The sequence below is a fragment of the Oncorhynchus kisutch genome, linkage group LG5 (genome assembly GCF_002021735.2).
Source record: "Oncorhynchus kisutch isolate 150728-3 linkage group LG5, Okis_V2, whole genome shotgun sequence".
Taxonomy (NCBI): domain Eukaryota; kingdom Metazoa; phylum Chordata; class Actinopteri; order Salmoniformes; family Salmonidae; genus Oncorhynchus; species Oncorhynchus kisutch.
Window position 1 is genome coordinate 75,422,247 of NC_034178.2, and position 12,835 is coordinate 75,435,081.

Sequence of the window (12,835 nt, forward strand, 5' to 3'; positions counted from 1 at the left end):
ACAATTTTCGTCAATCTGAATAAGCTTAAAGTCAAATATTGGTGTCCAGACTACGCCACATCCGTGGGTCTCTCTCATCATATATCTCTCTAGTCACCCCCAAAACCAATTCTTTCTTTGGCCGCCTCTCCTTCCAGTTCTCTGCTGCCAATGACTGGAACGAACTACAAAAATCTCTGAAACTGGAAACACTTATCTCCCTCACTAGCTTTAAGCACCAACTGTCAGAGCAGCTCACAGATTACTGCACCTGTACATAGCCCACCTATAATTTAGCCCAAACAACTACCTCTTTCCCAACTGTATTTAATTTTAATTTATTTATTTTGCTCCTTTGCACCCCATTATTTTTTTATTTCTACTTTGCACATTCTTCCATTGCAAAACTACCATTCCAGTATTTTACTTGCTATATTGTATTTACTTTGCCATCATGGCCTTTTTTGCCTTTACCTCCCTTCTCACCTCATTTGCTCACATTGTATATAGACTTGTTTATACTGCATTATTGACTGTATGTTTGTTTTTACTCCATGTGTAACTCTGTGTCGTTTTATCTGTCGAACTGCTTTGCTTTATCTTGGCCAGGTCGCAATTGTAAATGAGAACTTGTTCTCAACTTGCCTACCTGGTTAAATAAAGGTGTTCTCAACTTGCCTACCTGGTTAAATAAAGGTGTTCTCAACTTGCCTACCTGGTTAAATAAAGGTGTTCTCAACTAGCCTACCTGGTTAAATAAAGGTGTTCTCAACTAGCCTACCTGGTTAAATAAAGGTGTTCTCAACTTGCCTACCTGGTTAAATAAAAGGTAAAATAAATAAATAAAATAAAAATAAAAATTCAAACACCTCCCGGGAAATTAAAATGAGTCCTTAAAGATTTATTAAAACATTTCTGAAAATTATCCAATAAGACTCCAAAAATCAACAAACTGCAAGAAATGGACACATCTGTTAGGATACAAAATAGTTAGTTGAGAACCTGCATAAATTGATCACTATCATGTGACCAGGGGACTCTATCCTAATGTATACCTTACGCAAAATGGCCATTCTGGGTCCTTCGGCAAACATGTGGAGCCCTGCAAACTCAGGTAATGCCATTGTAAGTAACTAAATTGTGTTTTTTGCGTTGCATAAACTAGGCTTTATAAAGAGACAGCCGTGCTCACCTCGTCACTTTATTTCATACCGGTACAATGAAATCAAGATGAATAATAGCGGGGGTGAAAAGACACATTACAGCCATACCAATCTGCTCTTATTAACTTCCCCTTCGGCAATCACAATGACTGGTTGGTCCCTGGCTTGAACACAACCATTCAGTAATATTTATGGTATTTTCCACATATGGCAACAAACGATCCATTTAAAAAGGCCCTGATTTTGGGCTACAACATGACGATTCAAGCAATTTGAACAAAACAAAAAACTCTTCACTTTCCCTTACAATAAACCTGACAAAAATCCTTCAACTTAACCAGTTCCTTAATTAATTAGACTGTAGTTTTGGCCTAAAATTTTTGCAACTTCTGGGATGGTGAAATTGGCAACAAAAAACGATGCACCAATTAAATCCAGAGTTGAGGCGGGATGAAGAGGCAGCTATCCAATCAGAACAGTGAATCGTATCATGTGGCCTAACAGAGCACCAACGACATGTTTGGCACAAAAACAAAACAAAAAAACAGTAAGAGAGGTTAAACCAACATGAAGGGCGAGTCTCAAATTGGACCCTATTCCCTATACTAGTGTAAAGGGAATATGGTGCTGTTTGGGACGTAGCCGATAACAGTCCCTGTGAAGTACCCTTGATTGACTGTGCCACTACAATACAACGTGTCGAACTTCAAATAACCGTTGAAGAAGCGCATCAGAAACCAGTCAACTGAACTAATGAAAGATCACAAAATACTGGCAACTTCTAAACAAAACGGACATGGATTTAGTTTACTACGCATTTTCACCGATTACCAATTAGCACCAATGGGCGGTTTGCACCCGATCTACAACAGAGTCAAAGTTAATATCGGTTTGCTTTTTCAAACGGATGACGTTGGGAAAGTTTGGCAAAATCAAGGTTAAAAAAAATTATAATACAAGAATAGGGTGGTTTCAAATTCTTTACTCAGAGAAAATAAAAAAATCAGTCACTACAAAAAGGGATAGGTTTACTGAAAATAATAAGGCCATTTTAACTCTGCCCTGCAAATGGAATTGTTACAATTTAAGTGCTTACATTCAGCAAACATTTTGAGGCTGTCGAAAGTTCAAACTCCCTAAAAGAGGAAACACAAAAGTAGATTAAAGGGATAATGACTCAGTAGACCAACCACAGGAAGACCTACAAATCAAGCTGTAAAACAATAACCCTAAAAACAAGGTTGCCCATTTACAACAATTTCAGGGGACTAAATTGTTTTAAAAATTGTCATGTACCTAAAAAAATTCTTGCAACAAACCATAAATGTATCCTACAGTGTGACGTGACACTGCTTACCAAGTCTATCAGTCCATCCTCAAGTGTACAAAACAGAAGTGTACAAAACAGAAGTGTACAAAACAGAAGTGTACAAAACAGAAGTGTACAAAACAGAAGTGTACAAAACAGAAGCTGGTTAAAACAAAACAAAAGTACAAATGTACATTCTGACCAGCAATGTCCATGCTTGAGTGTCTGAAATCAGCACCGTGTATAACTTCTAATCGACGTTAGGCCCTTCAGTCTTGTTGACGCGGTAGTCGTGACATCATACCCCCCCCCCCCCCCCCCAGTCTCTGCTCAAGGAACGTACTTTACTGTCGTCAGTCAGATGACGCCATCCTGATGTCTTCAACAGTAAAGAAAGACCTCTGTGGACTTCGCTAAGCCTCGTTGCAAAATGGATCCTAGGCTAGCTAGGCTAAACCAAGAAGTTACTGGAGATATCGTTCACGCTGGTATTCAGCTAGAGTTTCATACAGCGGGCGTATCTGTATCACAGGGGACAGGTTCACCTGCAAGATCCTCTGGGCCTTCCTCCTCAGTTCCTCAACCGTGACGCAATCGTCCACTTTGATCACCTTCCACCTCAAACTGTTCTCGTCCAGCCGACACTCCTCCTGACGGTTCATCATCCACAGAGATTGGTCATCCGTCCAGGACCGTCTGTGGTTTGACACATCAGTCTTGTAGTTGTAAACTCCTCGGCCGTTCTGATAGATCACGGGGGCAGAATCTCCGATAAGGGCTCTGTTCCATTCCGGACAGGAGGCATGGTACCTTTGACCAACCATGGCCACAGCTTTAGGTGTTCTACCCGTGTTCGGCGACGGCAGTAACGGTATTCCTGAAAGTGTTGGAGGTTGAGAGTGAATCTGCATTCTCGCAGTGTGACCTCTCATTAAACCTGTAATGTTCGTTAGTTTCAGATACTGCTGCTGCACCTGGGCAGGATGTATAGTCAGAATCGGAGGTCTGGAAAAGACCGATCTCTTGTGAGATTCTGATGCACTTGCACTACTCCACGATGCGTAATTGTTACACTCCTTTTTTTTCTTTTTCTTCTTACTCTTCCGTCCCCTCTTCTTGCCTGGCCTTGGACCCTTGCTGGCTACGTCCACAGAGCACATGTCTTCCGGGAGGGTTTTCGCTGTACATGACCTGTAACCGTACACATCTTTGCTTCGTAGCACTTTGGGCTTATGGCCCTCTTCCTTAAGTCCTTGCAGAAAGGATACCAGTTCCTCGGTGTCTGAAAGATCTTTCGACATAGGGTTGAGGATCTGTATTGCCTCGAAAAGGACAGTCTGTCCCGCTGAGGCTATTCTGGACCAGGAGTTGACGGCCTTCTCCACAACCGGTTCTGTGTAATTCATGACATCTGCCTTCAGGTGAAACCATTGAGAGCTCCTGAAGTCAGTCTTTCTCTTCACCCTGTTGAGAGAATGAAGAGAGTAGCAGTTTCCAACAAATAAAACAAGACAAATGTTAAAAATAGAATACAAACATTGCATGCTTAGTTACGGTTGTAACGGACGGTAAGGGTCCCCAATGGGATCAATTCTATGGGGGTGGGACTCTGATTTAGACCTCTAAATTCAGATGCATACGTTGCAGCAACGTGGACTGCATCTGCACAAACGTCTTGGCAATAAGCTTGGAGACGTCACATCACAAAAGTCAAAAAGGGTAAAGATTAGCGGAGATGTCAATTTTGGTGTCTGCATTATGTTCGCTTGTTAAGAGTGGTGCAGTAGCTAACTAGCTGTAAATAAGTGAATTGTTTCACCACACAGCCAAGTTAGCACTAAAATGTATTTACAGTTAGTTAGTTAGCAACCACACTTACACTCTTTTGCAAGCTACCATAACATTTGTTTCAATTAGTGTGTTTTCAGAAATGAGGAAGTCTCGTATTATCCAATATATTTGGCTAGGTGAAGACCTGCCGTGTTGCTCAACAGTTATTTTTGATAGAGAGTAGAGGTCGACAGATTAATCGGAATGGTCGATTTCAAGTTTTCATAACAATCGGAAATCTGTATTTTTGGACACCGATTTGGCCAATGTTTATTTATTTTTTAAATTTTATTTACACCTTTATTGAACTAGATTTTCACCTTGTCAGCTCAGGGGAAACAATCTTGCATCCTTACAGTTAACTAGTCCAACGCTATAACAACCTGCCTCTCGTTGCACTCCACGAGGAGACTGACTGCCTGTTACGTGAATGCAGTAAGCCAAGGTAAGTTGCTAGCTAGCATTAAACTTATCTTATAAAAAACAATCAATCATAATCACTAGTTAACTACACATGGTTGATGATATCACTAGTTTTTATCTAGCGTGTCCTGCATTGCATATAATCGATGCGGTGCGTATCGTTGCTCGATAGAGCAGTCTGAGCGATGGTAGGCAGCAGCAGGCTCGTAAGCATTCATTGAAACAGCACTTTCGTGCGTTTTGCCAACAGCTCTTCGTTGTGTGTCAAGCATTGCGCTGTTTATGACTTCAAGCCTATCAACTCCCGAGATGAGGCTGGTGTAACCAAAGTGAAATGGCTAGCTAGTTAGCGGGGTGCGCGCTAAGAGTGACGCGAGTGACGTTTGAAACGCTATGAGACATGAACGCTATGAGACATACCCATTGCTCTGCATGGGTAACGCTGCTTCGAGGGTGGCTGTTGTCGTTGTGTTCCTGGTTCGAGCCCAGGTAGGAGCGAGGAGAGGGACGGAAGCCATACTGTTACACTGGCAATACTAAAGTGCCTATATCTAATAGTCAATGGTTAATGAAATACAAATAGAGAGAAATAGTCCTATAATAACTACAACCTAAAACTTCTTCCCTTGGAATATTGAAGACTCCTGTTAAAAGGAACCACCAGCTGTCATATGTTCTCATGTTCTGAGCAAGGAACTTAAACGCTCGCTTTCTTACATGGCACATATTGCACTTTAACGTTCTTCTCCAACACTGTGTTTTTGCATTATTTAAACCAAATTGAAAATGTTTCATTATTTATTTGAGGCTAAATTGATTTTATTTATGTATTATATTAAGTTAAAATAAGTGTTCATTCAGTATTGTTGTAATTGTCATTATTACAAATAAAATACTTTTAAATTATTATTGTTGTTTTTCCCATTGAAAGCCTATCCACCATACAAAGACTTAGGACCCAGTTCACGATCTCTATGGCTTCCTCTACATGTGACCAATCTTTAGGCATTGTTTCAGGCTTTTACTCTGAAAAATAAGGGAGCTACAGCACTTTCAATCAGTGGCCAGTGGAAATTTCCATTCATCAGCCATGCGTCTGATCGGGAACGCGCCTTTCTTGTTTCTCCTTTCCTATTGACGAAGCTTTTGTCCGGTTGAAATATTATTGATTATTTGACAAAAACAACCGGAGGTTTGATTTTAAACATCGTTTGGCATGTTTCTACTAACTTTTATTGTACTTTAAAACCTTTCCTCTGGAACGCGCCTTCTGCATTCGCGATTACTGGACAAAACACGCAAACAAAAAATAGGTTTTTGATCATAAAGAGGGACATTATCGAACAAAACATTTATTGTCTAACATGGGGCCTGGGAGTGCCACCAGATGAAAATCAAAGGTAAGTGATTCATTTTAATGCTATTTCTGACATCTCCCATTGCGAAAGGTGTCACAAATGGCTGTATGGGTTTCTGTGGCTAGGAGCTGACGTAACATAATCGCAAAGTGTGCTTTCGCCGTAAAGCATTTTTGAATTCTGACTCAGCGGTTGCATTAATGAGAAGTTTATCTATAATTCCATGCTTAACACTTGTATTGATTATTAATGTTTATGTTATTTGATGTGGCTCTCTGCACTTTCACCGGATGTTTGTTTGAGACAATGCATTTCTGAACATAACGCGCCAATGTAAACAGATTTTTGGATATAAATATGAACTTCATCGAACAAAACATACATGTATTGTGTAACATGAAGTCCTATGAGTGCCATCTGATGAAGATCAAAGGTTAGTTATTAATTTTATCTATTTCTGCCTTCTGTGACTCCTCTCTTTGGCTGGAAAAATGGCTGTGTTTTTCTGTGACTAGGTACTGACCTAACAATTGTTGTGTGCTTTCGCAGTAAAGCCTTTTTGAAATTGGACACTGTGGTTGGATTTACAAGAAGTGTATCTTTAAAATCGTGGATAATACTTAAGGAATTTTAATTATGGGATTTCTGTTGTTTTGAATTTGGCGCCATGCAATTTCGCTGGCTGTTGTCGAGGTGGGACGCTAGTGTCCCACTTGTACCAGAGAGGTTAAGAACAAATTCTTATTTTCAATGACGGCCTAGGAACAGTGGGTTAACTGCCTTGTTCAGGGGCAGAACGACAGATTTTTACCTCGTCAGCTCAGGGATTTGAACTTGCAACCTCTCGGTTACTAGTCCAACGCTGCTGCCAGGTAGCCTAGTGGTGGTTGTGACTGTAAAAACACCTTCTTCCCATGTGCTTTTTCTCTGAGCAAAAATTCTGACATTGTATTTTTTTTCCTGATATGGGTGCGAACACATTCAAGCAGCACTGGCAAGTGTAAAAATATTTGCCAAGGGCATACGTGACTCGTTTCAGGAAACTATGCGTATGTCGCGCGTGACTACTTCACAGGAGCGCCATTTGTTTTTCAAAATGCATTTTTTGTTGTTGCAGAAATGCCTTCTGGAACATGTGAATTTTCATGTGCCTTAATAACAAACGTGTATGCCATCTGTAAATACGAATACAATAGTTCAATTATGAGCCTAGTTGGTTAAGCATTGGAAAAAGCGAGAGCAACCTTCCCGCTAGCAATGATTGGCTGAGATAATGAATGTGCTGGACATGCCCGACAGATGAGTTCGGATTGGCAGACCAATCCTGCTCCTGTGAAGTAGTCATGCGCGACATACGCATGTCTACGTATGAGCTGGTCAGTAATAAATAAATAAAAATCCCTTTTCCTCCCCAATTTCGTGGTATCTAATTGGTGGTTAATCTTGTCCCATCGCTGCAACTCCTGTACGGACTTGGGAGAAGCGAAGGCAGAGAGCAGTGCGTCTTCCGAAACACAACCCAGCCAAGCTTCTTGACACAATGCCCGCTGCTTCAATGTGTCGGAGGAAACACTGTACACCAGGCGACCGCGTCAGCGTGCATGCGCCGGGCCAATTGTGCGCCGCACCATGGGTCTCCCAGTCGTGGCAGAGCCTGGACTCGAACCAGGATCTCTAGTGGCACAGCTAGCACTGCGATGCAGTGTCTTAGACCACTGCGCCACTCGGGAGGCCCTGTGAAGTTAATCCTTTCGAGCTATTTTGAACTAAATCACGTAGTAGAAATGCACAAGTGTTGCTCTCCACTTTCTGGAGGACCGAGTTTTGAAATCAATAGAGCTAGAGTGTGAAGCTAAGGAGATGGAGAAAATTCTTTGCTTTGAAAAGACAACACATATATATGTATAAAATAGCTGTCTCCGGATAACATCTTCAAACTAAGGGCAACCACAGCATCCGTGACAGAGAGGGAGAAGCGTTCATCCATGTATATGGTTAAGAGAGTCTAGTTAGAAATATGTAATATCTGAAAATGTAGCGAACTGTCAGAAAGTCATTTTCATTTCAAGTTAAAGTGTACTGTTAGCTAGCTAACATTAGCTGGCTGGCTAGCTAATGTTACGTGTATGACTGTGTACGACTGTAGTAATATTATTCGTAACTCAGAGCCATTTGCATTGCTAGTTCAATTCTAATGTTAGCTAGCTAACATCGAACCTGGTTGGTTAGCTACCTACAGATGCATGTAAAGTAGTAACATGAGTTGGTATTATGGTTCATTGTTTAGCTGCTAGCTACATGTCTAAACAAAAGACTCCACTATGCAAGTAACCAGGTCAATAGAATGTTTGATGCCACTGCAACAACTGTCGACAGACGTATCTGGTAAATCTACTCTGATTTCAGAGCCCTCTCGCCTGAGTGTGCCAGAGCGCAGAAAAAGGGATACGTTTATGAACGCTCAACATCTGTTGAATATGGCCGGTGTCAGTAAACGTTGGCAAAAAAAGCTTAATTAAATTGTGACCAGCAGCACATTCACCAACACTCTGGATAACATAAAAAACAGCCTAACCAGCTCAGCTAGAGCGAGTAAAATGGTCAGAGAGAGCTGTTCTCTCATTTGTGTCTGGAAGTAGCTAGCAAGCTAGCCAATGTTAGCCAGTTAGGTTACAAGTTCATCATATTACTCCAGTGCTAGCCTCCCTACATTGGCTTCCTGTCAAAGCAAAGGCTGATTTCAAGGTTTTACTGCTAACCTACAAAGCATTACATGGGCTTGCTCCTACCTATCTCTCTGATTTGGTCCTGCCGTACATACCTACACGTACGCTACGGTCACAAGAAGCAGGCCTCCTAATTGTCCCTAGAATTTCTAAGCAAACAGCTGGAGGCAGGGCTTTCTCCTATAGAGCTCCGTTTTTATGGAATGGTCTGCCTACCCATGTCAGAGACGCAAACTCTGTCTCAACCTTTAAGTCTTTACTGAAGACTCATCTCTTCAGTGGGTCATATGATTGAGTGTAGTCTGGCCCAGGAGTGGGAAGGTGAACAGAAAGGCTCTGGAGCAACGAACCGCCCTTGCTGTCTTTGCCTGGCCAGTTCCCCTCTTTCCACTGGGATTCTCCGCCTCTAACCCTATTACAGGGGCTGAGTCACTGGCTTACTGGGGCTCTCTCATACCGTCCCTGGGAGGGGTGCGTCACCTGAGTGGGTTGAGTCACTGATGTGATCATCCTGTCTGGGTTGGCGCCCCCCCCCCTTGGGTTGTGCCGTGGCGGATATCTTTGTGGGCTATACTCAGCCTTGTCTCAGGATGGTAAATTGGTGGTTGAAGATATCCCTCTAGTGGTGTGGGGGCTGTGCTTCGGCAAAGTGGGTGGGGTTATATCCTTCCTGTTTGGCCCTGTCTGGGGGTGTCTTCGGATGGGGCCACAGTGTCTCCTGACCCCTCCTGTCTCAGCCTCCAGTATTTATGCTGCAGTAGTTTATGTGTCGGGGGGCTGGGGTCAGTTTGTTATATCTGGAGTACTTCTCCTGTCCTATTCGGTGTCCTGTGTGAATTTAAGTGTGCTCCCTCTAATTCTTTCTTTCTCTCGGAGGACCTGAGCCCTAGGACCATGCCTCACCTGACATGATGACTCCTTGCTGTCCCCAGTCCACCTGACCGTGCTGCTGCTCCAGTTAACTGTTCTGCCTTATTATTATTGGACCATGCTGGTCATTTATGAACATTTCAACATCTTGGCCATGTTCTGTTATAATCTCCACCCGGCACAGCCAGAAGAGGACTGGCCAACCCACATAGCCTGGTTCCTCTCTAGGTTTCTTCCTAGGTTTTGGCCTTTCTAGGGAGTTTTTCCTAGCCACCGTGCTTCTACACCTGCATTGCTTGCTGTTTGGGGTTTTTGGCTGGGTTTCTGTACAGCACTTTGAGATATCAGCTGATGTACGAAGGGCTATATAAAGAAATGCAGTCGGCGTGCCCTGTGACAGTCGAACAGTGAGAATTAGAAATGTTGTAGTATAACTAGGTAGTTTCCATGGAAAGTAAAGCCCAATTTATTCAAAATGTACTTACGCAAGATTGCAATTAGCTTAATAAAATTGTGATCCTACGTGTCGAGTTACAATTTGTGGGGCTGCACACTATAGCTACCCAGGATAGCCATTTTGTGTAGCTAACAAACTTTTGTACATCTCTCTGTTCCATACCTCAAGGTCAACTGTAATATGAATACTATTGTAACGCTCAATTTCTTCCCTTTCCAGCCAAATCAATGACGAGACCTTCAGGCTGCCAGTCTCTGCATGATTGAAGGCGGGGCAATGGAGCTCTGCCGTTTTTTTTTTCTCTCAAAATGGCGGGCAGGGAAGCGAAAGCTACTGAGCGATAGTGAAAGGGGGGTGGATATATGTTGTGTGGGGAAACGGATTTTTCACCCAATTTGTCCAACTTATCACCTCTAAAATGTTAATAAAACACTAACACTAAAGAATGTATATAATATCTCATTACATACCTATTTGAAGGTTTGTTTCTAACTTTAAAAGGGTTTTTAGGGCGGTGCTAAATTTCTCAGTTAACTGCGGCTGTCGCGGCTTTTGAGAGTCGTGATGGCTCGCAGTGATGACGCAAAGAAAATTAACAATTGATTGAATTAACTATTGATGAACTCACAAGTAATTAACTTTACACTTACCATTGATCATTTCTTGTCTTAAATTATTATTATTTTTAAAAATTTTAAATCGGCGCCTGTTGGAAATTCTTTACGGCACAGAATGAGTTGCATAACATGTGATGTACGTTACGTCGTCACACTTTAACGTACAGCGTCAGAGGGCTGTAATGTCAATACCATTGTAAAGCACAATTTCTCCCCTTTCCAACAAAATCAATTACATGACCTAAACGCTGCCCGTTTCTGCATAATTCAAGCAGGCAATGAGACCCGTCGGGCCATTTTTTTTTTTAATTGTGGGTGGGCGAAGCGAAACTAATGCGTGATAATGAGAAGGAGAGATGTCGTTTTTTCCCCCCATGCGATCTGTCCAACTTATCGCCTCTAAGATGTAAATCAAACACTATAAAGAGTTTATATAACGTGTCATCACATACCTATTAAAGAGTTTATATAATGTGTGATTACATACCTATTTGAAAGTTTGTGTCGAATTTGAATCGGGTTTTTAGGGCGGTGCTAAAGTGATCTTAGAAGTAAACAGGGGCTTTGAGAATGATGACGAAAAAAATGACTAGGCATCCCCCCCCTTTTTAAAGGATGATAGAAGTGCTACACCTGGTGGAGAGATTGTAAGAAAGAAATAGTTGCTTTATGTGTGCTGTACCTAACGACATGACACGTCAAGATGTAACGGAGGGTAGGTTTTTTCAGCTTTTCTCCAATACTATAGAGCCATTACCATGTCGATCAACCCTTGAATAGAAACCTTGTTCACACCCCCGATTTTGACGTCAACACAGTCCCATTAGTTTTCTTTGTAGCCTCGTTTGAATGTTGCGGTTGCGCACATTTGTATGGAATGGGGTGAGTTTACATTAATGACCCAAACACTGGTAGTGCCCCTTGTGGTAGGGAGGAACAAATTCAGAGAGCCAATAATTTCTTCTCAATATATATATATTTTTTTTCACCCAAAAATGTATTATTCCGAATTTCTCATGTCAGGTGCCTTTTCCCCCTTTTCTTGAGTGGGTATAAACATTTTTGTTAAGTCCCATATCAAAGCTAGATAGTGTGGTTGTAGATTCAATTGAAATATGACCAAATAATCTTATTAAGAAAACAAAGGGGATTACATTGAGTTAAAAAACAATGAAAACCACATTTATTTTCAAATAAAACCTCAGTAATACGACGTAAAATTCGACTTCACACAAAGCTAGCTAGCGTCTTCAACCGGGCCACTATACCATACTTCTCCCCCAGTTAGCCAGCCACAGTTTGCTATGCTATTTATGGTGTTTCCTTACGCTTTCTCTGCGTTCAACAAGAAGTTGAAATGTTTTGAGGGAAATGTCATTAGTTGAAGCACGACAACGACCGTAGAAATACAAAACATCAACAAACAAAAAAAGAAAACAAAAAAATGAAACCTTACCTTCCTACGGTCCTAAGCAAGCATCAGTCGGTGTAGTTACAACTGAAGTGTAGATTAAAATGGCTGCAACAACAGTGGTGCGAATTGACAGTCGGTTACAAGAGGCGGGGCTTTAGATGGGGGGAAAAAAGGAACCTGGATGGAATGAAAGCCCATATAAGGAAGAAGGGGCGTTTTGTGAACGTTCCATTCAAACCGTTTTTTTGAGTTCGGTTCGGTGCCCATTTAGTCTTGATTTGAGTTCCCATTCTAGTATCATTTTTTTTCTCCGCGTTTCCCCTCCCTAACTAAGCCATCGTTCACTCACCCTCACGGATTTGAAAGCGTTCGATAGGCGCACAATGGACGCCAGAAAGAAAAAAAAATTCAATTGCACTTGTTTCATTGGATATGCGGATAAGTGGGTGCGCAAGAAAGGTTTTTAGTACTTGCATCTTGAACATGTAGTATATTTGATATTAAATATGTACACAAATGATATATTCGGCAACTCTTGTTTCAATGCAATTTAATGGCAATTCTGATATATGGATTTATTGGGGTAATCTTTACATCAAAGGGATATAAATAAATTCACTAAGAGGCAACATAGCAATGGATTTTCCATGTCGTGTAGGTTGAGGAAGTTATGCAATTCAGGGGACAAG

General features: G+C 41.6%; 1 protein-coding gene across 1 annotated transcript; it reads right to left on the bottom strand.

The window, feature by feature from the left end:
• Positions 1 to 859: 859 nt before the first annotated feature.
• Positions 860 to 12,442, bottom strand: LOC116374248 (uncharacterized). Its single transcript, XM_031825825.1, has 2 exons — positions 12,189 to 12,442; positions 860 to 3,915 (listed from the first exon to the last, which is right to left on the bottom strand). The coding sequence occupies exon 2, from the start codon at positions 3,855 to 3,857 to the stop codon at positions 2,916 to 2,918; it is 942 nt and encodes a 313-aa protein (XP_031681685.1). The 5' UTR covers positions 3,858 to 3,915; positions 12,189 to 12,442; the 3' UTR covers positions 860 to 2,915.
• Positions 12,443 to 12,835: the final 393 nt, after the last annotated feature.

Coding starts and splice junctions, on each gene's coding strand:
- LOC116374248 (XM_031825825.1), bottom strand. CDS start 3,857: ATGAATTACACAGAACCGGTTGTGGAGAAGGCCGTCAACTCCTGGTCC.